Raw genomic sequence first — 25,554 nt, 5'->3', positions numbered from 1 at the left:
CCTCAGAGTGGCCTGCATGCGGCCCCAATCTGCATGGGCTAACTTGTTTCCGAAGGGACATTGGATACGTATAAGGAGACAAGGGAAGTAGATAACGAGAAATCCCGGTCCTATATCCCCTCTTCTATTTTTCATTCTTGAATGTGGAAATCTATTGACAAGACCAGTTTAATCAATTGTTCTAAGGAAGGAAGCCTGGGATCCCTTGCAAACTCATTCTTTCAATCTTCAGATGGTCCTCTGTGAAAATAAAGTGCACAAAATCTCATTCTCCGGTCAGGCTGTCTCTTGAGCCATCTGTTTGAAAGGTGTGATGTAAGTTAATACATCTAGATTCCCTTGTTGAAAGTCTAACAGGGTTCCTGAGTGGTATAGGTGAAGTCAGGTGACTTCACCTATACCACAATACCACAATAGGCCTTTACGGCCATTAGGAATCCAAGGTAGTTATTCAGAAGGGGGTGCTGTGTTGTGACTAAGGGCATTGCCCATGATAAGGCACTACAGCCAATATGGGTGATTAGAAACCCGACTTTAGACCTGTCGGTTTGGAAGGACGTCCAGAGTGCAGACTCTGTCACAAAAGGAGCTAGACATTGAGGAACTAAAAGATACCTTTCTGAAGCTATTCCAAGGTGCCGGCATGTTGAAATACACGGTCAACATTTACACATCGACCCCATGATTCGCCCTGTTCCACAACATCCTCGACGGATAGAGTTTCATCTCCAATCGAGGGTGTCCCATGAGTTACTTGAAAATGACAATTGAACGGGTTGATGGTCCCACTCCTTGGGTAACTCCTTTAGTGATAGTGCCTAAGGCGTATGGACGCCTTTGTCTATGTGTAGATGTACGAATTCCCAACACCGCAATCCAGAGGGAAAGACATCCTGGGCCTAACATTGAAGACATGATAGTCAGACTTTACCAAGCCACCCGATTCTCGAAGTTGGATTTGAATCAGGGATACCATCAACTGGTGATTGATCCTGCATCCAGACCTATCACTACATTTACTACGCATGAAGGTCTTTTTCAATACAAGCGCCTTAACTTTGGCATATCATCAGCAGCTGAGATATTTCATGAGACAATAAGACGACTCGTTGCACCTGTCATGAACGCTTTCAATTATAGTGATGATATCTTGATATTTGGCATTACTCAGGGTCAACATAAGGCGCTGCGATAAGTCTGCACCATCCTTCAAAACAATGGTCTCACCCTCAACAGCCCAAAATGTACCATCAATGAGCACAGTCTATGGTTTATTGGGCACATATTCTCTGACAAAGGGATCAAAGCAGATCCAGATAAGGTCAAGGCCACTATGGATTTAAAGGCCCCCCCAGGATGTGACGGAGTTGCGGTTTTTCTTGGGAATGGAGGTTTATTGCGCCCACTACCTACCAAATGCACTGCTGACCAATCCAATCAGACAACTCCTCAAGAAAGACTCTACGTTCATGTGGAATGAAACCTGTCAAGCAGCCTTTAATGCAATCAAGAGTGAACTCATCAATAATAGTCAACTAGCATATTTCAACCCTGACTGGGGTACCAAGTTACTGTAGATGCTAGTCTGGTGTATCTAGGTGTTATCTTGGCTCAAACAGATCCAAAAGGAAGATCTTACAGACATATTGTAGCGTATGCCAGTAGAGCTTTGACTGTTACTGAGCAGGCATGCTCACATGCTGAACGGAAGAGCCTTGCTTTTGTTTGGGCATGTGAAAAATTTCAGCATTTTGTCATTGGAAGAACATTTGTCCTCATTATGGACCACCAAGCTCTTTGGTCTCTCTTTGGAAATTCCAAAATTAAGATGCCTCCTCGCATAGAGTGGTGGGGTATCCGCCTACAGGAATATGATTATACCATAGTTCACAAGCCGCGGAAATATGCCAATCCTGCAGACTCTCTCTCACCACCCTGATGGGACACGTGAAGAGGCATGAAACTGGAAGGAGAAGCATACATCGCGTACCTATCCCTCAATGCCCTTCCCCTTGCCGTCACAAAATCACTATTATGCAGAGAGGAGTAGGGCTGATCCCACCATCCAAGCAGATATTCAACTTACTTATACGAACAGATGACGGTGCTTGGCCACAGAACGGTTTGAAAACGACGAGGTAGACAGAAGGGATTTGCAGAGACTGGCAAGAATACAAAGTGAATTGGCCACGACAGAAGGGATATTGCTCCGGTGGAGTCGACTGGTGGCTCCAAAAAGCCTGAGGAAAGCTCTTGTTATTATAGCGGATGAAGGGCATAGAGGAACTGCAAATAGAGGAATTACAAACACTAAGAAGATTCTGAGGAATCAAGTGTGGTTCCCACACATGAATATGATAGTGGAAGATGGCCTGAAACACTGTGTGGCTTGTCAAATAACTGCAATCACTGTGACCGGTACAGATTTATGACTGAGGACGGTGTCCACTCGTACTGATGGGACCACAAATGGCTACATGTAGGAGAAACACAGAGTTTCCACAGCATTGAGGACTATTTATAAATTTCTCATGGTCAAGGAAACGACTGGTGAGCAGCGATGTACTCTCAGTCCATATCTGTGAATCCGGATCTTTAGCCATGGTGACCCAACTATTGTGCTCCATTGGGTTCAATTTACCAGGAAGACATTTATATTCCTTCTATTCCACCCAAGACTAATTCACTGTCTAGAGGGTGAGACCCAAGGTACTTGACGATGTTGTACAGCAATCGTTGAGAACTGCTATTAAAACTTTTATGTCACCCAACCCTTGACGAATTTCCACTCAATTGAAGATTGCGGCGGATATGGAAAGAAACATGTTGGGTTTTCGTGTTTGATTTTAGGAATTATGACCTAATATTAACAGTTACCAACTAGATTCATTTAGTTAGGCAACTATTGTATTTAACTTGTTTTGCTTTTCTGGAGTATTATGTTTAGTTTTGGTTAATAGTTGAATTTAAATGTGAACGCCATGTTTGATTTATTTTTCAATTGCCATTTATTTTGTTTAATTTGATTCAGTTGATTGGTTGGTATGGATATGCTGTGTGAATGATGTGTATAAAAGTTTTTTGAGGTGTATGCAGTTTTCTTTTTTCTTGTTCTTTTTGTACTTTGTGACATTAATTGTACTAAACATTTATTGTTCACAACAGATGTGTGTTGGACAATTATAATTGTGTTTGGCATACTAGATTTGCAATATGAATTTCTAAGATTCCATTAATGGATTTTTATAAACAAATAATACATTTAGTATAAATTTAATTTTTTCATGATCTAAACAAATTGGTGCCTGGCTTTTTTTGGTAAGATATGCGAGTATGTGTTACGAACAGTTAGTCTTGTTACCTTGTATCTCATATTACAGAAGCATATGAACTCCAGCCTCTTTTGTACCCCTATATATATATATTGGTGCTGACCAGGTACGACTGGAGTTTGACATACCTGGTGTCCCCATTCGTTTGTTTTTTGTGTGTTGTCAAATGACAATCAAGTAGGCCCCCATGCCCACTTCAGATAGTTCCAAAGCCTGTTGACCCCTGGCAAAGAGTGGTAATAGACTTTTATGGCCCACTGGAATAAGAAGGTCTGGTGGCTATAGATCAATACGCCCGCTTTCTCCATGTCAAACATGTCAAATCTATTCCATTTCACCACGTGGTACCAGTAATAGAGGAGTTATTCAGTGAGTGGGGAGTCCCTAACACAGTTAAAACGGACAATGGTCCACCTTTCCAGGGGCAAGAGTTCAAAAGGTTTGCAGCACATTGGGGTTTTCATCATCAGAAGATAACACCCTTGTGGCCACAAGCTAATGACATGGAGGAGCGCTTTAAGGCTACAATAAAGCGAACACGTCAGAAAGCCGATACAGATGTCATGTCTATGCCACAAGCCATTTCACAAATGTTAAGAAGTTATTGGAATACCCCGCATGAGGCGACTGGGCGCACTCCCATTGAACTAATGATACAATATAAGCCTAGAACCCGGCTTCCGCAACTCGAGGATTATACTCCAGTAGAGGATGAGGAAATTAGAGAGTGAGAAAAGAAAGAAAGCCAAAGAATGGACAGATCGCAAGAGGAGGGCTGAAGAACATCAAATACCAGTGGGTGAGACTGTACTGGTTCAACAGATAACGCAGGAAGATCGACACCAGATACAAGCCAGAGCCTCTCGTGGTCACAGCGGCCAAAGGACCCATGATCACGGCTACAGGGGAAGATGGAGAAATAACTAGGAATGCCTCGTTCTTCCGTAGGATGTTTCAAGATGACTCAGAGGAAGAATCGCTGGTTGGAGAGTAGAATGAAGAAACCATTGTCATGTCGTCTGAAGGCTCGGGATATTCCCCACCCTGTGCATGTGGAGAAGAAACTCATGGAGCCACTGGGCGCCCACAGAGAATTATTCGCAAACCCCCACGTCTTATTGAACAGATGTAGAATGTGAACTTGCTGACCAGATGTATAGGATGAACTTATATGATAAGTAAGAGGTGGGGGTAGTGGCCGAATAGAATGTGGAATGTGGCCGAGCGTAGGCTCGGGAAAAGAATGGAATGGAGACGGGGAAAGAGGTGGGCAGTTGGAGAATGAGAATAAAGGAATAAGGATGCGGAACAGCCTGTCTTGTGGTTATTAATTAATAGTGTGCTGATTAAGTATAATGGTGTCACTTACAACGTAACAGACACTGTTTTTATTTGCAGCCTTTCAACTGCATTTAAATCTGACTGCAGCGCTAACATTAGCAGCCTTATGCAGAACCAGCAATTGTGGAGAATCTTAGCAGTTCCTACTCGACGGATTGGGCGAGTAAGGAGTTTGATATTATTTAGAAATGTTTTTTGCAAAACAACAGCATCCAAACGCGGTGTACTAACGTTTACACCATTGTGTTCTTCAGGTCCAATCCAGTTATCAGGCTGGCTTTTTTTTACCATCTAATCTAGCATTGGCAGCTGTTACGCACCAACCAGATCTCATTACTGCCACTCAAAATCGAGTACGTGTTCAATATTTCCAGCCCTACCTAATCACAACGCGAAGGGGGAGATTTCCGTCTGCCCATCAGCTACTTTTAGGAACAGTATTAATACCTATATCTTGTATTTCATGAACACAGGATTCCAGGAATAACAGTAGTGTTGGGGAGAATTCTCTGTTAAGGCTAATTTCCCAAACCTAGTGAGCCCCCAGCAGCTTTGCTGTATTTTTGGGGGTTTGTTTTTTTTCTCCTGCTAATAGTGAGACTCTTTTCCTCCCACTCTTGATTTGAGGTATGTCTTTGAATTGTTATGTGCTTATGGGCCATGGGGTTTCTTTTTACTCCCTAGGGTATCATCTATTTTTCTGTATGTGTGGTACACAACACCCTCAGTGCAGTACCACAGGGGTGTCACAGTGACCCCCAAACATAGACTCCATACCCTGGGACTGACTACTGTCTCCCAGGGCATGTAAAGTCACCATTGGCTTTACTAGTCCAAAATTGTGCACAGAACCAGTACAAACCATCATATTGTGGAAGCACTATCCTGCACCCCCTCGTCAAGTTTCTGGCTGGTGGCAGTGGTTACCACGCGAAATATTCCACCGGAATATTCTCTATGGGATTTTCCCATTGATTTTAAACGCACCACTTTTTGGTGCAATGTTAAAGATACCGCCGGGTTACTTATTTAATATTAAATCACCAGTTGGGTCTTTTTGCCAGAACTCGATTCTAAAATGGCGTTTGTGTCCGTCTCTGTAACTCTGACCAAGGTCGAGCCCTTTGTTCCACTTTTTGGCGGGCTTCTCCACAGAAGCCCTCCAAATGGTGCCACTCTTTCTGGGTTCCACAGGAATGGTGGAAGGGGGAATTGGCACCCTGGACTGCGTTGCCTTAGCAACCCAAGTCGCACTCTACTCTGATTGGCCTAGTGGTGAGCCGCCCGGCTCACCACTTAGCATGTGTGATTGACAGCTAGGCTGATGAATGGAGGTTTTTCTGCATAAAAGCAGGGCCTTTGGGACTGGAACTTCAGAAGTCGCCACAGGACCTAAGAATCCGTAGAGAGACGAAGCTGAGCCATCTGCAACGACGACACCACCGGTGAAGCCCTGCTGCAACTACCTCACCACTTTCCCGACGACAAGAAAAGATCTTCTGCTGGACGAGTCTTCTTCCCCTGAGCTGGTGGGATCAACCAGTTCACCCTTTTCGCCTTCCAAAGACGTCTCTTGGTCGAATCGCCCATGCCAAGCACCCCGGCGGCCAGATAGCCAAGCTCACCACTTTTGACCGCAAATAAAAGGGCCGCACATTTTAATCGGGAAGTCCGTGGCTGGTTTCATCCCTGTGCACTGCAACGACTCCACGATCCCTCCTCGACGAGATCTTCTCTTCCCATGGTCGGAACCACGAACTTCAACCACTGCCAGGAACAACTGTCCCCGCTGGAGCTTCCTTTCTCTTTAAGGTACTGTGTCCTGCCTGGCCTCCCTTTCTACAGATTGCTAAAGGTGACCCTTAAATCCTTGGCTTCTAAAACTGGGTTGGCTAAAGGCCTTCTAACTATATCTTTTGAATCACCCCAACCTCTTTTGAACACCCTGCAAAGACTTTCAGTGCACTTTAAACCGTGTGATCCTGGGCACATTTGGCTTTGCTCCATTTAAAGTGGGCCTGGCCTATGAACTTTGGCTCTACAGTATAACCTGCCTTTCTCTGAACTCTTAAAAGTGTTGGGAACTGTTTTATTCGTATGCTCTGCCTTTTTTTTCTCTCTTTAACTACACTATTGGAGTGCCATCTAGGTTAAGCGCTCACTTCGGCCTTAATAAATAGTTGTGCTTTAACTCTGACTTGTCCGATAGTTATCAAGGGAGGTGTGTATACTTACCCGACTGTGTTTTAGATTACTTTTCATTGAGAGTGCTAGTGTATTGCCTAAAGTGTGTTTTAAATAAATAACTATATACTTTTTATACAAAGCTCTGGTCAGTGTTTGTTTGCTTTACTGTGTTGTGACCCTATTTTGTATACTCCGCATACTGCCCTACTCTTCTTGAGAGAAGTCTGACTGCTCAGCCACAGCTACCAGGTAAATCTGGGTGGTGCAGACTGCTACCAATTGGGTTTACTGCTTACTCCTGTAGTCTTAATCTTTTTGCAGTGTTCCCCAAGGGAACGGCACAGGATTCTGCCTAACAAATAAAAACTCAGGAACGAAGTGGCCTAGCACTCTCACTATAGGTGCCCTGGTAATGTGTAATATACCCATTTCAGGAGCTAAGCATGTATTAATTCTATACACATTTTAGCCTTCCCCAAAACCTATATTTGGATGGTGATGCACGAACATACTACTACCTGCACACCTGCGCTGAACAACTCCCACGACTTTGGTTAACGCTAGCTAATGTGATGATTCCCCAACAGGAAGTGAGCAATCCAATCCTTGTGTTATCAGACATTGGAAAATGTCAGTCTAATACAACTGTAATAAACACTGACAATACATGTACATGTATAACCTTACATTTTTATTTCATAGTTGACCTTTCTCTCTCTGTGTTTCTGGTTGTTGTACGTCATTTGTTTTCACTTTTTGTCATGTACTTGCAGGAAGAATTCACAGGGCAGTACCAGCTCCGAGGAAGAGCTTGGCTGGAAACACTTGTTGGCTGAACACATGTGTGTTTTGGAATTATTTGCCTCACTAGAGTCTCACTAGCCCAAATATGTGTACTCACGAAAATGTCTCTCTCTTTGGAACTACAGTGCCACTAATACTTTGATTTATGTTTGTAGACATATCAAATGTTGTGATTTGCATTTTAGGTTGAATAAATGTTCCCTTTGGATTTATCGGTTCAACCACAGTCCGACCAGACTAAATTCTAAGTGCTTTCTGATTTGTACTAGTTTTACTAACACTTTGTGTATATTTTTGAGACATACTTAATGTTGTAATTTGCATTTTGTTTTTCCATTGAGGGTTTATTCACAATACATTGGAAATCATTGGTACAAGACTTGATTTCTTGAGTAAGGCATCCAGTGAGAATGTGTATTTTGCTACTTTTTCTATTGGGGCCATGTTGTGAGACTCTTGGCGTCGCAATCTACCAGGTTTACGCCTTAACTTGCTACTTCTGTGGGTCCTTTCAGGGTAGAGGTAGGGCCTGTCCTTCCGGGCAGCCACCTCAAACTCTGGAGAAACAGAGTAATTCCTCCAGAGGGCAAGCCCAATTGGGTGAAACTCCGATTGGAGGAAAAACCCTCAAACAGCAGGTCCAATGGATGGAAGGTAGACTGGGCACGCTGAACAGCAGGTAGTATTAGGAACACAGGGGAACAAGGATAAGACAGGATGCCAACAGCAGGATGAATGAGCAGCCAGGGGGAGAACAGGCAGGCTGGAGGAAAACTGAGCACAAGGAAGAAATCAGGGCAGGCAGGAAGGACGACGCAGGGAAGCATTGTGGCAACGAGGAAACACAGTTGTGATGCATCGGCTTACTGGCTAAGCTGTTACTTAAGGAGTTTGGCACCGGGAGTAGAGGTACCGGGATCCAGACATCATCGCATATGTTGGTACTTGGGCACCAATGAACATAGCAGCGTGCCATTTTGGAATGTACTCAGCTTGTTTCCATCTGGTCTATAAGAGGACCAATGGGGACGAACCCTGACAAATGTTTGGAAAAGGTATGCAGTGAGGCCTATGCCTGACAAATATCGCTCATAGGCATGTCCCTTTGAACGGCTGAAGAGGCTGCCCCACCCCTGGCAGGGTGGGCTCTTAATTCTGGTGGCACTTCCTCACCCACTCTCTCGAAGCATACCGCTATGCAGAACACATTTCTGTGAGAAATGATCTGCTGTGTTACCATGTGACAAAATCTGGATTGGCAAAAGACAACAAAGAGCTGAGCTGATCCTCTCCCCTGAAGGCCTTAGTTCTTAACATGTACATTAAAGTAAATGCATTAACTCAGCGCCCTCCACGCTTCGTGTAATATAATAATAAGAGAAGCTGGACCCTCAAAAATACCTTCTCTTTAAAACTTGTCATCAAATGGTGGTTTACAAGAGAGCGCTTCTAGTGGACGCGATGGCGACCAGGAAGGCAGTCTTCAATGTAAGAGGCCCAAAAGGATTCGAGCCGCCATCAAAAAAGACAGGCACATGTTCAAATCCCACCAAACACTGCAGGAGGAAACTTATTTACAAGACCATTCAAGAACTGGGATAGCATAGGTATAGGGGCCGAAGAACCCTGCTCGGGGGTCTTCTTAAAAGAAGACAGGGCAGCTAGACAGCACTTAAATATCCACCTGAAGGCCCAATTAGGCTAAGGCCAGTAAACACTTCATGACCCAAGGGGTCTGGCCCTCTCTCCTTACACCAGTGGTATTCAAACGTTTTCATGCTACGCCTGCTCCCCTTCAGTAAAAATGTTGTTGCCGAGCCCCCTATTGAGTACAAATATTGTTGCTGACTCACCCCCCCCCATATGTCACATCTGTTTATGTTTTCTATTTAACTCCCTCTTGGGAGTCCTTCACATACACCCCCCCCCAAACCCCCTGGGGGGGGGGGGGGCAATCCCACAGCTTGAAGACGTCTGCCTTACATCACATTTGAGACTCTCAATCTGCACACATACAGGAACCTAGTGGAAGGTCTACACGCAACCAGCAACTTTTGCTGGTTGCTAGGTAACTGTTTAATTCCGTTTGTTTTCTGTGTTTTTCTATGGTTATGGAGTTTTAGACCACTCCATAGGCATCATCTTTTCATTTGTGTCACACAGCACATTCAGTGCAGTGGCACAGGGAAACCTTTTCACGCTTTCCCAAGGTTTAAATACCTTCTCTGGGATAAACTACTGTTTTCCAGTGAATGTAAAGTTAAATTGACCTTTACTAGTCTTTTTAAATTCCTAGACCTAGCACACGCTATCTTACAATAGAGTGCTGGAGGGGTTACTTAGTATCCCCTATGTGTAAAATCTCATGTAGCAGTCAAATGCTACCCTTTCCTATCGAAATGGCTGGTGGCAGTGGTTTTACAACGAACTACCATGATTTTTCCCGACTGCAAACACTGGTAGCTAAAAATCGCAGGAGCCATGTTTTTCAGGATGACGCCTAACCCCTTTGTTTAAATAGGACCCAGTCTTCTTTTTTTGCCATTTCTTTTTGTAAAGGTCCTTCTAGAGTTTGTCTCTGTGCGCCAAACTAGGTTTGGTCCCTTTGTTACCATGCCTTTGGCGGGCTTCAGGATTGAAGACCTCCTCTGGCATCAGATTGTCTGGGGTGGGCAGGAAGTGAGGGAGGTGCCTGGAACTCCCTGTACTTAGTCTCCTATGAGAGCCAAAAGCACTCTGGCGTGATTGGCTGGCTGACTGTCCGGCAAGGACAGCCACCCTGCTGGGTGCGTGGCAGCTAGGCTGGAAGGAATGTGAGAAAACTGGTTAAAAGGCGAGTCTCTTGGACTCAAAAGGCAGAGTCCACCACTGGAACGAAAGAACCGAAGACGAGCTGGAAGAGGACAGCTGCTGCAACTACTGGACCATTGGTTTGCCCTGTATAGCCCTGCTGCAGGGCCGAATCGCAAAGTTCACCTCGACAGAGAAGCCCCTTCAAGGACGACTTCTTCCTTTGAGTTGGTAGGACCAACCAACTCGTAAGCCACCAGGATACCGTACTCAGAGCTGGTTAGGATTAACCAGGGAGAAGGACACCAGCTTCTGTGCTTGAAGAACAGCAACCCGAATCGAAGGTTTGCCAATTTGCCAGCCTTGTGATCCGTCCGCGTGCAGTGTAGGAGTCCCCCGACGTCCTCCCTCTTGTCCCCATGACTGAAGCTCATGAACAGCGAGATCTGCAGAAACTACCAGGAACAGAAGTCTTCAGCTTCATCTTGTTCTTCGAAATAAGGTACTGTGAAAACCCGACCAAGAGAACTTACCTCTAACTGCAAAAGTTTGTGGAACTTTGCCAACTTGCAGGCCTAGTCAGCTTGTGACCCGATATACAAACCTTTCTTCCGTGAACTACTTGTAAGAACCGTGGCAAAGACTTTTCCGTTTTAAATACCAGAACTGTTTGTACTTTTACAAGACACTAGCCCATTGACTTTGGCCTATCTGTTGCATTGAATCAACTCCTCTGGTGAACTCAAACTATTTTCACTGTTTTTAAGTAACTGTAATATTCGTTTTTATCAACAAATGCCTTTTTGCTCCTACTTCAAGGGAGCTCAATTGCTTAGTAATCAGTACTGTAGCGTTATTTTTGTGTGTTGTGGGTTGCCTCATTTAGTGAATGCTTTATAAATGATTGTGTAATAAATTGTGCGTAACAAGTGTTTTACCAAGAAGCCTTGCGTATAAGTGTCTATCTGAATACTTGTCATTGTAGACCTGTGTGTAACACCCTTACAAGCTCACATTCCCTCTTGAGATGAGCCTGGCTGCTCAGCAAGCTACCAAAAACTGTGTGGTACAGACTTATGCCAAAGGTTTGTTTTGCTTACACCTGTAGTCCTAGTTGTGTGCAGTGGTCCCAGAGGGTACTGCATACAAACTTTGCCTAACATGGAGGAATCCGTCTCATCCTGTACCTCAGATCCTTGAGCTAGTTGCTTAGGAAGGACAAGTTCAGGATGGTGCACTGAAATAACTTCTACAGGCTCTACAATTCCAGGACTGGTTGGTATCGTTGGACCTTCAGGAAACCTATTTCCACGTGCTGATCCACCCAAAGCACAGGCAGTCCCTGAGGTGTGTCTTTGGGAACACTCATTCGCCCAAAGTGCTGCCATTTGGCCTGACCTCCACACCCAGGGTATTCACCAAGCTGATGGCAGTGGTAGCGGCCCACCTCAAGAGATCTAGAGTTTCCGTATTCCCATACCTAGACGACTGGCTGATCAGAGGTTGCTCCCCAGAACAGGTTTCGAGGTATCGCAAGGATTCTTGCTCACTGCTGCACAGCCTGTACTTCTTCCTGAACTTGCAGAAGTCTCACATCACACAGGCGCAGAGGCTTCGGTTCATCTAGGCAGTTGGGGACACTGGATGGAAGGTCCTTTCCCCCTGAGGAGAGTTACCAGCATTGCACAGATGATCAATCTATTCCAGAAGTCCAGTAGTCTTCTGGCACTCACCTTCCTCTGCCTCTTAGGCCTTGTGTCTCCTACAAATTCCAGGCCCAGGTTGAGATCCCTGCAGTGGCTTCTCAGAAGTCTATAGTCACAGTGCACAGGTGAGATGTCCGATGTCCTCCAGGTGTCAGTCGCTTGCAAATACCTCTCTTGGCAGAACAGCAGGATCAGCATGTTAGCAGAGAGGCACTTTTTAGGTGGCATGGTCAGAGGCTCAAGTGGTCAGACACCTCCTTGAGGGACTGGGGTGCTCATTGCAGGCACCTGCAGGTGAGCAGTAATTGGTCCTAAAATGAGAGTAGATGTCATATCAGCCTGCTGGAGCTGCGAGCAGTCAGACTAGCACTGGCATCTTTAGCGCCTTCCCTACAGGGGAAGCATGTCCTAATACTGATGGACAACACAGAGGCCATGCATTAAAGGGGTTATGTGGTTGCTGCCCCTGTGCATTCGAGCCATGTGCCTACGATTATGGTTGCTGCAGAACAATATCTCTGTCTGCAGCACATCTGGCAGGGGCGGAGAACGGGTTGGAAGTCTCTCTGAGCAGGTAGAGCATGGTCTCTCACAAGTGTGAGATTTGCCTGGAGGTCCTCATAGAAATCTTCTACTGGTGAGGAAACCCGACGGTGGCTCCTTTCATGACAAGACGATGTGAAATGCAGACAGTTCTGCTTCAGGGAATTTCCCCCGAGGTGGGCATTAGAGGATGCGTTCCTGATAGAGTGGGTCTTCAACCTCCACTATGCGTTTCCATCAATACCAGTTCCTAGGAGGTTGAAGTGGTTCTGGCCCCGGATTAAGCGAGAAGGGCGTGGTACCCACACCTTCTGGAGTTGGCCTTTGCCCACCTCTCCAGCATCCTTCGAGGCTGTGCCTCTTATCCCAGTCAGAGGGCGGGATGGTTCACCTGAACCCAGAACCTCTCAACCTACACGTGTGGCTCTTGAGAGGTTAACGACTGGGACATGAATGACTCCAAGAAATAACTGGAGTAGCAGCTGATACTGCCCCCCTCTGGATGGTCCTCCTCTGCTGTACCCTTCATAATAAGAGCTTCCTGGAGCTCGAGTTTCGGCTGTAGAGGGAGATCTTGTGGTTTGTCCAGGGGTCTTCTGAGGAAGGGTACACTATACTCTAGCTCCACTAACTGGCGGACCCTGCATCGCAGGTGATCTCCTTCCACCTCTCCAAGAACCTAGAGACTCTCCCTAGAAATGGAGAAGCATGAAGGGAGAACTCAAAGTGGTTTTTGCATTGCCAATGCTACGGGCGTCGATGCCGTAGAAGAATAGCCCTTCAATGCACCTCTATCCCCTGGCCAGGGCGTGAGAATCTCCATTGCCCGTGCTTGGACTGCAGCAACTGCCCTCCTCACAAAGGGGGTGTAACGCTTGAAGCCCCTTCCCCTTGATCTGAAGGTAAAGGTCTGCCTGACGCAAGCGGACTCGAAACTGGCTGGCTGTTGAACTGCCAACCCTAGTGACTTTGCTGAAGACTCACCTGCTTTAGGTCTTAACAGGTGCGTGGAGGCGATTGCCATGTTAAGATGTTTTGCTTGGACATTCAGTGAAAAGACTGATCCTGGAAGATAAGCAATTTGGCGCAGCACTGTTGACGTGCCCAACGACATACCGAAGCAATCTGCAGCGTTGAGACCGGCTTGCAGTGCCTGAACTGCCATTTCCTTGCCATCTTTAACATCTAAAAAAGCTGTCCCTGACTACCTCATCGGGGAAATGGTCGGCCGACTCTGAAATCACCCTACATAGGACATGGGAATATTTGGAGAATGCACAAGAGACAAACACTTTCTTGGCCAAAGCATCGATCTTCTTCGACTACCTGTAAGTAGGGAGATTCAAAGTTTAGGTTGAAGGTCTCGAGTTTACCATCGTGGCCTGCACCACCAATCCCTTAGGGCTCAGGTGTGCTGTGAGGAAAGGAAGATCGACCGTTGCTGGTTTATACTACTTTGAAAACTTGGCATCGAGAATGGGTGGTGCTACAATTGCATGACGTGGTGCGCTCTTTCCGACTGTGGCCCCCTTATCCAGTATGTTGATCGATTCATACTGCTGGAGCGGTGTCAATGGAGCGCCGAGAACAAGAGCAAACCCCACTTTCTTGACCGCCTTGCCGTACTTGACGTTTGGGTGCATGCACAGGGATGTCTACTGCATTTAGTTGACAGGGGAGGTTTCCAGTCTACTTGCAGTATGCACTTCTCTAGCTCGAGCAGTCCTGCCTGGTTGTCGATAAAGTCAGAAAAAGGGTCCAACCTTAGCAAGGGTTCGATCCCAAACTGAATAGGGTCCCCTTCCTCACCAAATAGCTTCTGCATGAGCTTGAAGTCTAAACTGTACTCCAGTTCGTAGCCTTGGTTCTGAAGCTGACCTATTGTTCAGAGGTGGATTTCGACATGTTCTGCCTCAACCAAAGCGACTTTTCACTTTGATAGAGTTTGAGCTCCAGGGCATTGGACCTTTTTTCTTGGCCACCTCAATGCTGGCCGAATCGGGCATGGTTTGTGCCGTAACCGCCGTTGAGGCTGTAGCCGTACCAGCTGCAGCTTGCTTGAAGATTTGCATCATCTGGGTTTTAAATTCCTCCCATTCTTCCTTCGAAGCCGACTTACACGTGTAGGACTTAACCCTTTCACCCAACGAGTCCCGCCTTTGTCTGCGCTCCTTATGAGGAAGAGGTGGATGAGTGTTGGGGCCATTTCTTGACTTTTTGATGGCTAATCTCCCTGTCGGTTTCGGGTATCTGGACCCAGTGATTTTGATGGCAACCTTCCTAGCAAATGTTTGCTGAGCATTCCCTCATGGCCTTTGGTTTCATCGACTGACCTTTCTTGGTGTCATGCTCCAATCCCAGACACTACACAGAGATATTGTGTGGGTCTGTGAGGGACATCTTCAAGTTGCAGTCCCAGCAGCATTTGAATCCACGTGTATTGGGCCCCCACATTCTGCTGCAGTTTTGAATGGAAAATCTCTAGCTGTGTTTTTAACAGTGTGCTGAGCGTGCAGAAAAAAGATTGTGAGGTAAGGGGGCATAGCACATTCCTGAAGTAAGATAGCTGATATCACGTCCAGAGTCACAGAGTGAGGCAGTGTAGACAAGAGGAAGTCAAGAGACATCGAGTCATTAAGCATTTTCTGAGCAGTTGATGCTGAGGGGATGATGTATCCTGATGAGGAATCTGTTGGAGAAGGCAATCCATTGGAAAGGGGCGGTTGGTAGTGTTGCCAGCTTTCAGCAGGGCTAGATAGAGTGGTCCTGGGTTACAGTAAATGGGAGCGGAGGAGTTGTGCTGGGTTACGATGGAACAGCTGGGTCGAGTGGTCCTGGATTACTGCAGAAAGTGGCGCGCAGTGTAGTGCTGAGTTACATCAGAAAGGGAGAATGAGTGATCCTGAGTTACAGTACACAGGATGGATATATGGATGCCAACATACAGTAGACGGGATGGATGGGTGGAGTGGTTACGGGTTACATGAGTTGCAGCATATGGAGCGTTCCTTTACTACAGTAGTTGGGCTTGTGTAAAGTGGCTGGGGGATACAGTAGAACAGAGAGGTCTGCAAGCCTAGGCTCTCTTGATGGTTTGGCCTACAACTTGCAACAGCCCTTGCCAGAATAGGTGAGGGATCATGAGAGTCGTAAGCCAAAATATCTGGAGAGTCGCAGGTTGCAGACCCCTGCAGTAGGAGATGGAGGGAAAAGTCAGTCCAGTATAAAATGGAATTTCTTTTTAACAGATTTGTCCTGGGTTAGGGACATGTGGCTGTGTTGTGTAGAAGAAGGAGATGGGTAGCGTTGAATGCTGAAGAAGGTCCGGGTTGAACAGAAAAGGCATTGGCTGGGGCATTTCTCAATTACTATGGAACGCGGTTGGGTAGAGTCATCTTAATTGACATGAGGAACTAAGGTTTAAGTTTTGTTCTCCAATTGGATATCACAGTGGTAGAGTCTTAACATTTTTCTAGTGGAAACGGTACAGGAGTCACGGGTTATAAAGTAGAAACCAGGCGGGGCAAGGGTTGTTTAGGTGTCTGGACACTTGAAGGTGGGAGCACTTACCCTGTATAGCAAGAGGTGATGTGCGGCAGGCAGGGGAAGGGATGCGCGACTGCTTGGTAGTATATAATAGTTTTGGTAGCACATTATTTCTGTTTCTTCTTACCTTTCACACCCAGCTGATAGGAATGTAGCCTCATAGCAGCATCGTCTCGTAGAATGATCGCTCTCCATAGCTTGCAGAGCGCAGTTCGGTCCCTGTGGATAGAGATTTGTTCAAAGTTTATCAGAGGCCAAGGGAAACCTTTTTTCCTGCAATTAATGCACTTCTACCCAACCCAGGTGTCTGGACCATCATATTTTGCACTGTGCCAATCAAGGTTATAAGTCATCATAAATCTTTCACTTTTATACTTGGTTGATTTGCAAAATAGTAGAAAAATGAAACAACCGAGACAGAAAGGTAAAGATCAAAATGTTCCATTTTACAGTCCGAAGAAAATGGCTGTTGTACTTACTCTTACTTACCTGTCTTTACTGCTTTTGAATCTACTGTTTTTTTAAATTCCGACTTCCTTTACCACATACAGTTATTTACCGGGTTGCTTCTAACCTTGCAACTATTGCATAACTGTTTCTAAGGTAAAGTGTTGACCCAATCCCAGGCTGAAAGTCCATCTCTGTTTTGTTTCATCTAGTGGTAGTGCCAGAGAGTTGGACAGGTTAGGACGGAGGACTGCTTTCTTGGTTATTCTGACATGTGGACGAGCACCTTAGTTTTAGTTTCTTAAGAAGGCAATCCCCTTTTAGTAATAGGGCCAGTGAGGTCTGGTCTGAATTGTACTTCTGGTTTGCCACATGAGGTAGGATGTGAAGCAGGTAAGGGCGGTCTCACTAATTCACATGCGTCAATGTAGAATGTCAGCGAGTGTCTCGTGGTCTACTGTGTTGAATGCTGCTGAGAGCTTGCGAAGAACCAGGAGGCGCAAGGATGCCCATCGTAAAGGATGTTAAGGGTATGATGAATTGCCACCTGGCAAGGGTGCCGAAGACCTGGCTCTTCGGTAATTCCTTCTCTGAAAGGATATCTGTATCTGTGCCCTGCTGCACAAATATCCCGATGTGAGCACCTGCTCCACCAGTGGCAGAGAGCAGGTTCAGAGATCCCAGGTGCCCTCCTGATAGCTGCAGTGACAGCCAAATCTCTGTAGCCCAGGAGCTGCATTTAAAATATGCACCCCTGATCAAAAAACCGTATAACCTTGGAGATCCTGTCCTGGTGGCAGAATAAACAATAAATATAATCCATACTCGAGCATCTGAGTTATCCCAGCCACATTAAATTGATTTTGCACATGTGTCAATCCTGCGGGCCCAGTTCAGCTGTGGAAGGATTATGCGTCTTCCTCCCAGCCAAGGCCCACCCCTGTCCGCTGACAGGGCGGTAGCCTGTGGGGGGGAGAAGTTGGAGGGGGGGTTGCTTCTCTTTGTTCTTTTATAAGGGCAGGTAACACCCTTTCCTCCAGGGCAGCAACTCAACAGGATGCTGAACTGGGAACAGAAACCAAGAAGCACACTCATTCACACTCATTCACAGAGAGCCAGGCCTCACATCAGGGCACTGCATTTTTAAAGGCCTTTGATCCTATTGAGAAGGAGAGGCAGCGAGTTAGGATAGCCAAAGAGGGATCTGTACAGTTTTGGGAGGGTTCTGCCATCTTGATTATCTCTGCCTCCCTTTCCTGTCTCTTCCACTTCTGGAGCAAAGCACTTTGGGTGTGGCAAAGTCCACACATTTCAAGAGGAGGGATTGGACCCCTAAAGCAGGCTAGCTTTAGTCAAATCGCCTTGACTTTTGCCCATAAAAGAAGGGGTCTCGCACCATTTCTTTGAATAATCTTGGGAATCATCTTGAAGCATCTTTGGGTCATCACTCCCTGATGAGAGCTGTCCTTTCCAAATTCCTCCAGTTGGGAGGTGAAAGCAGGTGTTCCAATGCAGAGACCAGGCCTGTTCCCTAACCATCCCCAGGGACCACTGGGGGTTAGAGCTGCTGCTGGAACAGGACCTGCTTCTCTGCCAGCCACAGCCGTACCCAGGATCTCACTGTGTTAGAGGACACCTGCAGTTGTGTACCAGCCTCCCCTCGTGTTTGGGAGCCTGATAACAAGGACCCATCTTGTCCCTGGAGTGGGACTCTTAGCAACCTTAGAAGTGACCTGCTGCTGAGCTAGACCGCCACAGCACTACCCAAGACCTAATCGTGTTTAAGAATCCCTGCAGTTGTATGCCAGCCTCCCCTGTGTTTCGGAGCACGAGAAAATGACTCATCTTGTCCATGAGCCCCTGGATTGGACTCACTGCACCCTGAGAGCCAGGACAGCTGGGGTCCTAATGTTTTTCACTGCTGAACTGCTTGAAGCGAGTTTAAAGAACTGTTCAGCATCTATTACCTTGTTGGTAGCAGTTTCCATCCTACATCTGGGACTGAAGGAGGTTGTTTGAGTCAATATGCTGAAGGGGTTGTGCGACTACTGCTTTTTCGAGGATCTTATCTAGGAGGAGGAGATGGTTATTTGGGCAGTAGTTGCTGAGGTCGTCAGGGTCCAGTGTTAGTTATTTGAGAAGCGGGCATATATGTCTGGTCTTGAGGGTCGAGGGGAGGGTGACTTGAGTAAGGGAGCAGTTGATTGCCAGGTAAGGGCAGAGTGTTTCAGTCGGAAGGTTCTTCAGTAAGGAGGCAGGATGGATGTAGTCTCCATATGAAGGTACTGTTGGTTTGGAGCTTAAAAGGAACTGTGGATCTCTGCGCCATCTTGTCAGTCTACGTATGTTCCTAATGTTGATTGTGCTTCTTATCTCCCGCTGCCTATATGTTTGTTTCCAAAAGGACAGAGCTCCTGCAGTCCAGGTTTAGAGTCTATTTGTTGCTTGGATTGGAAACTCTTTGTTACGTTGGCGCTGGATAGGATAATGGCCCGTTGCCATATATTTGTGCAGTATTTTCTTCTCAAATAATGTAGGACACTTGTAGTGTTTGGTACAGTTGTTTTTTAATCAGTTGTATCCTTGTGTGACAAACATTCATTGGTTGGCCTTGATTGTCACTTATGCGACATACATCCTAGAACGTACGTTGTTCTATATGCAAGTCATGAAGTTACATGCGTAAGATTTTCTAGTGCCGACACGTGACACGTGTTTCAACCTATGGTTTTTCTCAAGGCAATTCTGGTAAGTCTATGGCCTTCACAGCAGATCACCACGGGACCACAGAAACACGTCAAACCCAACCGGTCATTGATGGTAACCAGCAATTAATCATGAAAAAGACTTGAGAGGACCAGCCAAACAAGCCATAGACTTACCAGAATCCACTGCAGGACCAGAAGGTAAGTACTCACAATGGTGTACTCAGCAGAAATTGCTCCAGCAACCCAAAACAACCCAGTGTGTAGAGAGCCTTTTCCCACAGGTGCAGATGTCAGAGGGTGCCACCAGCCATTTTCTCTGTCCAGAGACTGCTTTGTGCTGTACTGCTGCTATTTTGTGCCTTGAGCTGCACAGATGCGATTTTCAGGATTCGGTTGCCAGGGAATTGAACCCTGGGCCTACTACAACCCAGGAAAAGAACAAAGGCTCCACCCACAGCACCGACCCTGAAGCCAAGAGTCAAAAATCCAGCAAAGACAACCTCAGGAAGATGAGGGAATACCTGAAAACTGCTCCAAACAACTTAAGACACAAAAGAAGACAGTAGCAAATGGTTGCAGGACAGACAATGGCTAGTGGCATCCTAAGCTGAAGAACCAGCAGACTGTTGAGATGTCAACCACCTTCTGGACATCAGCAGTGACCCATAGCCAATCGGAGGATTCTGACAGTAAATGGCGGATGACAGCGGTAAAAGGCCCAAACGACTATCCTGGCAAGGAAGGCTCCACCCAGCAGATGTGGGGCGACAGCAGACTTCAAAGGGCCCGTTCTGGACCTTCAGAGGCACATAACCCAAACTGGGATATGCCTAAGCTACTATACTTAGCTAGTATGGCCAAGACAGGCCTTAAAATGGCAAACCTCGAGAATTGCTGTGAACATCTCCTAAAGAAAGTCAGTAAACCTGCTTCCTCCTCGTTGCAGAACATGAAACCAAGAGTGCAAAAGAGGCAAGACAAGCCTAAATACCCTAGCACAAAGGTGCTGGCCAAAGTCCAGCCAGCCAATCACTAAAAAGGATTGTGGCAAATGGTCAGTCATACTGTTTGGTCAGTAGAACTGCCACTTTGAATTAGCCACTCCCACTGGAAGTTAGGGGTATAATACAGGTACCAACACTGGCCCTAAACCAACTGGAAACAATATGCAGGCTGCCATTTTGGGTTCACGATGAGCCCACTTGGTCAGGATGGCCATTTTGGCATAGCCTGTGGGCACCAAGACAAGGGAAAGCCCTGAAATACAGAATGGCCGGGAGCAGAATTTAAAAAAAAACATTGGTTACTAAAATGTTACACTGAGCTTCATGTGGTAAAATTGCATGCACCCTTGGTGAAGCCAAAACTGAAATATAGCTGCCTCCAAACAACTCCCTAAAAGCTGTGTACGGTGTCAGAACCACCCTAGGGCAAACATCGGGAGACCAAGAGGCACCCCTGGTAAAAGACGCCTTAGAGGGTACCCAATTCCATATGCCTTAAGTAAGGCACAAAGGGATGCAATGGTAAGAGGGGGTTCAGCAGAAGTGTCTCTTGCCAACAAAATGATCAAGCAACTGAAAAAGACAGGGCATAAAGCAAAACATTAAGGGGCCCCTAGAATTACCCTAGCATCCCCAAAATAGAAATTCTGTCTTCAGTGGGACCTACTGCAGCACATTTTGCAGGTGCTCACCATTATAGGACCATCTTCTACTGCCTGGCTGATACTTTTTACTCTACCGAGCAACTGAAAAAGCTGTCAAGGTCGTCTTTGATGGCTCCATCCCTGCTGTGATGCCCTGATTATCGTGGGTCATCTTCACAGATCTCTTCTGGGTTCTGTTGCTTTGGGTCTGGTGAACTCTTCTCTTACAAACAAGAGGCCCTAAACGTGGTTAGCCAGACCCAATCCCCATGCAAAACCATACCTGGACACCCACACTCCCTGGGCCATTTCTACTGCAGGGAGCTTTTGAGTAGGCATCTGAGTGTTTGAACCTCTGTCCTGTCTTTGGTCTCGTTCTCCAGCATCTTGCCACTCCAGGTGCACTCTTTCTTCTGTGCCTGCGACTGTAATTGTGATTTATGTGTGAGACCTGGGACCCCACACTGGCGCGATCAATCTCCAGGACTCTGGTTGTAGAATCATGGTTGGGAAGTCTTCTGCTGAGGTCCTCAGCCTCTTCCACAATCATGACCTGTAAATAATAGTCCCATCTTCAGTATAACTGCCGGGCATGACCTGTAAGTAAGAGTCCCATCTTCAGTAGAACTGCCGGGCATGACCTGTAAGTAAGAGTCCCATCTTCAGTAGTACTGCCGGGGACCTAATTGGATGGTTTCAGTTATGATGAAATAAGTCTGATTGAACTACAGACCACATGTGTGGGAGAGGGGACATCCACCAAAGCCGGGTCATTTGGGGATCTCAGCAGAAGATTTCCTGAATCCTGGTCTCATAGTAGAGGCCCACAGAAGGTTTGCAGCAGGTTGTGACCTCCAAACACATTCTCACCACAGTCACTGTCTAGCAGGTGTGACAGAGGGGAGAGGAGACTGCTCTCAATCTGGGACAAAAGGCTTATCAGGGTGTTCGTCAGAGCCAGTCCTGTCCCAGAGATGGGGTGAGGGAGTTGGGAAGGCCCCAGTTTCTGCTCTTTCCACGTGTACATAGATACAAATACAAAGCACCACTAGCAACCACCCAATACCTGCTATACAACATGCTGGTCAGAGTTTCCTCTCTTCCTTTGCAGGATGTCCGCATCCACAAACCCTTGCGGCAAAGAGCAGTGCCAGCAACACACCGGCGAGAGAGGCAGTGGCGGACATACAATGAGTAAAACATTACTCACAGAGTACTGGTCCACCAGTGCGAGACACCAGCGGATTCGTGTTCACAAAGGGTGAGGGACTTAAAGGAGGAAGCGCTTAAAAGGTGTTTTGTGTGTAACTGAGACTACGCAGGAAAGAAAGGCCATGATTGGCCCGGGGAACGAGCTAAGCATAAGGGCTAATGGAAGTGGAAGGGAGAAGATAAATGGGTCCATGAAGACCGCGGAGTGCAGGTTGTTTGGCTGAGGCCAGAGGAGGAGAAGGGGAACTGAGAGACCAGGCAGAGGAAGGCCAGTGAAAAGAAGCAGTGAAGTGAATTACAAAGAGCATGAGCAAGTTCAATTATTGGTTGGCGAGAGAAAGTGAAACTTGGGTGTGAGGGGATGTGCATGGTGAGTGGGTGAGACTAGTTTGAGTGTAGGGGAATAAGCGAGGCTGAGTGAAGTCAGAGTGAAAGGAACTGTGGAAAAAGGAGGGGTAGAGTGTATAGTGGAGTGGAAAGTAGTGGAAGTGGAGTCGTAGAGGAGTGGAGAGTAGAGTGCAGTGGGATGAGAGTAGTAGAGCATGATCATTATTCTTGTGGGACCCCAAGATGGGGTCCACCTAGGAGAGGGAGGAAGAGATAATGTGGTTGCCTTTAGGCCCTAAGCACAAGTCTGCCATATTCTAGACATTAGAGGGTTACCGTTGTCTGGTAACCACTATGGGATCTGGGGAAGCCTCCGATTAGATGAAAAGAAGCCCAATGATGACAACTCAGACAGAGGACCCTTAGTTTGACTCTATTCAAGTTCTTAAAAAAAGAAAACCTTCAGCCGTCTTTAGGAGTTGGTGTGTTCTTGTGGCCATCTGTGATACACGACACGGAAGGCACACAGCAACTGGAATGTGGACAGGACAAGCAGAAGACCAGGGCAAGGACCAGTGGACACATACTCAAGAAGCTGGCATAGGTGGGTATAGCAAAGGGAGCATGGGTGCATATTAGGGAGAATTTTCCACAACCCTCTGTTGGTAGAACAGTGAGTCATCCGAAAGGAAAGACCAGGCTCTCCACTGGTAGCTGTACGGAGGAGTCGGGCTTAACTTCAGGAACGAGGAATGTGGCAGGGAGATACAAATAATCGCAACAGACACCACAAAGGATACACCTCACTGTGCATAGTGTAGTATAAGTACAAAACAGTAACTGGACAGTTAAATCCGAACTCCCCCGCTCCCCTAAAAAGTAAGCCCCATACCTGGTGACAGACAACACATATAGACTTCCAGAAGTGAGTTAAGGAAATACCCTAGACAAGAATACACACATTTCTAATTAGCCGTCAGGATCCAAGTAATCACAAGAGAATTTGCGCGTGTCCTACTACATTCTAAATAAAGTGTTACATATAATACATGTTCACATAACATAGTTGTAGTCTTTCGATGTACTGAATAGGGGAATGCAAGGTCCAACACAGCAAGGAGTAGAGAGTTTGACAGTCCATAGGCCAAGAAGGGCATATTACACACCAAGGAGAGAAACGGTAGTACCAGAGTGAAACAATGCATATCTTGTGACGAGAGTACAATGTACAGATTCAAGCATACCTCATAAATCATGGAAAGTCTCTGAAAGTCCAAGGCTTGGCAAAGAACTCCATGGACCCTAGTAAAATGACACGTCCATAAAAGATCCTTCCAGTGTCACTTGTAAGTGGGGATATCAGATCACATGGAAGAGGGGAGAAGCCACTGCTGATCAGCAATTACACAGGAGAGAGGAGAGTTTCCAGAGGGCATGGAAATAATCGCTGTAGCACCGTCTGAGCTATTCACAACCGGTTAACGCAAGTCATATCTGACAGGCAATCCATTAAATGCCAAACTAGATGCGTGCCTTCCTCCACTATCACAGGATATATTGATGAACTGGCAATGAGTAGCGGAATCTCAGGAACAGCCTCCCCTCCACCCAGTGTTTAAATCTATGGCTCTAACTCAAGATACTGGCACTATCATCCATAGGATTGTAGATTAATTCCTTGCATCAGGAAGTGCACACACCAGCTTGAAATCTGCACTGGTTATGCCGCTCTTTAAGAAGCCAATAGCTGACCGCTTAGAATGGTCTAGTTATTTATGGATCAATGCACCTTGTGTGGCTTAATTACTAGAGAAGGCTGTTGTGATTTAGTTTCAGGGATTCAACCAAAAATGTAATGACCTAGCCTAGCACTGGTAGGTAGATTTGTTCCCTCAACTCCAGTGAGACATGTAAATAGAAACAGCGTCTACCAAGTGAGACCAAAACACTCAATGCAGCAGAGCAGTCAGGCTTCACGCGTAGGATGGAATGGGCAGATTTCAAATTACTTACGTCCCAGACACCATGCAATACACCAAACATTTTGCACTGTATATACACACGTTTATTTAGCATTGCATGACTAAAAAGACTGCCAAATAAGCAATTAGGAAGATACACCACAATGCAGTAGCATTTAAAAATACTAAAAGGGATATGGTATTGATTCCAACTCACTCCTGCACATACAACATAGGAAACTAACAGATGAGTGGGCGGTACTCCTCCCTCTCCCCCAGTACACTACAAAGCGACACACCGTCGCCACCGGCCCGGGAAGAGTAGAAGGAAGGATGAGGTTTGTTTGTGTATTACTTTGTACAGCGCACCAAACCCCAAGGAAACTGGGCGCAACAGAGAACAGAATACATGGATACTTTAAGCTTAGGTACAGAGTAAGGCACAAGGGTACATGAAGAAAAAGAAAAACATTTGCAAATAAATAATTGAGCAAATCAGGTGAAGGAATATGCATAAGTACAATTATAGAGGTTAGAGTCGGGACAGAGTTCAAAGGCTGAGGTGGGTCGCAGTTAGTCTTGGGAGTTGTTGTAATGTAGCCATTTGAGAGTATTATGTCTGAATCTATAATAGGATTGATCTATTCTGATGTCAAGTGGAAGAGAGTTCCAGTACTGGGCTGCCTTAACCAGGAAACTACTGGCGCCTGTTTTTTGTAGCCTGAATCTCGGTGTCTGTAGGCAGTAGGAGTTGGCAGCTCTGGTAGGACGGGGGGGCGTTTATCTAACTATTCTCTCTGCGAGGTAGGGGGGAGCTGCGTTATTAAGGCATGTATAGGTTAGTGAGGCTATGTTGAGTGAAATCCTGTTGCTAATTTCTAGCCACTGTTGTTCTCGTCTTACATTAGAGGTGTGTTCTCTAGTAGGTAAGTTGAGGGCAGTTCTCAGGGCGTTATTTTGCAGGATTTGCATTTTGTCAATGATGTATTTGTTGGCTCCCAA

General features: G+C 46.3%; 1 protein-coding gene across 2 annotated transcripts in view; it reads right to left on the bottom strand.

Annotated features, from left to right (window-relative positions):
- Nucleotides 1–25,554, bottom strand: part of ADCK5 (aarF domain containing kinase 5) — a 925,852-nt gene that overhangs the window by 173,260 nt on the left and 727,038 nt on the right. For both annotated transcript variants that reach the window (XM_069621949.1, XM_069621948.1), the window contains exon 13: nucleotides 16,377–16,468. In XM_069621949.1, the coding sequence (XP_069478050.1) occupies nucleotides 16,377–16,468 (92 nt within the window). The remainder of the gene's footprint in view (nucleotides 1–16,376; nucleotides 16,469–25,554) is intronic.

The sequence above is a fragment of the Ambystoma mexicanum genome, chromosome 5q (assembly GCF_040938575.1).
Source record: "Ambystoma mexicanum isolate Mex_15411 chromosome 5q, UKY_AmexF1_1, whole genome shotgun sequence".
NCBI lineage: Eukaryota > Metazoa > Chordata > Amphibia > Caudata > Ambystomatidae > Ambystoma > Ambystoma mexicanum.
The sequence above is the reverse complement of the archived record's forward strand: the minus strand, read 5'-3'. Positions and strand labels throughout refer to the sequence as shown.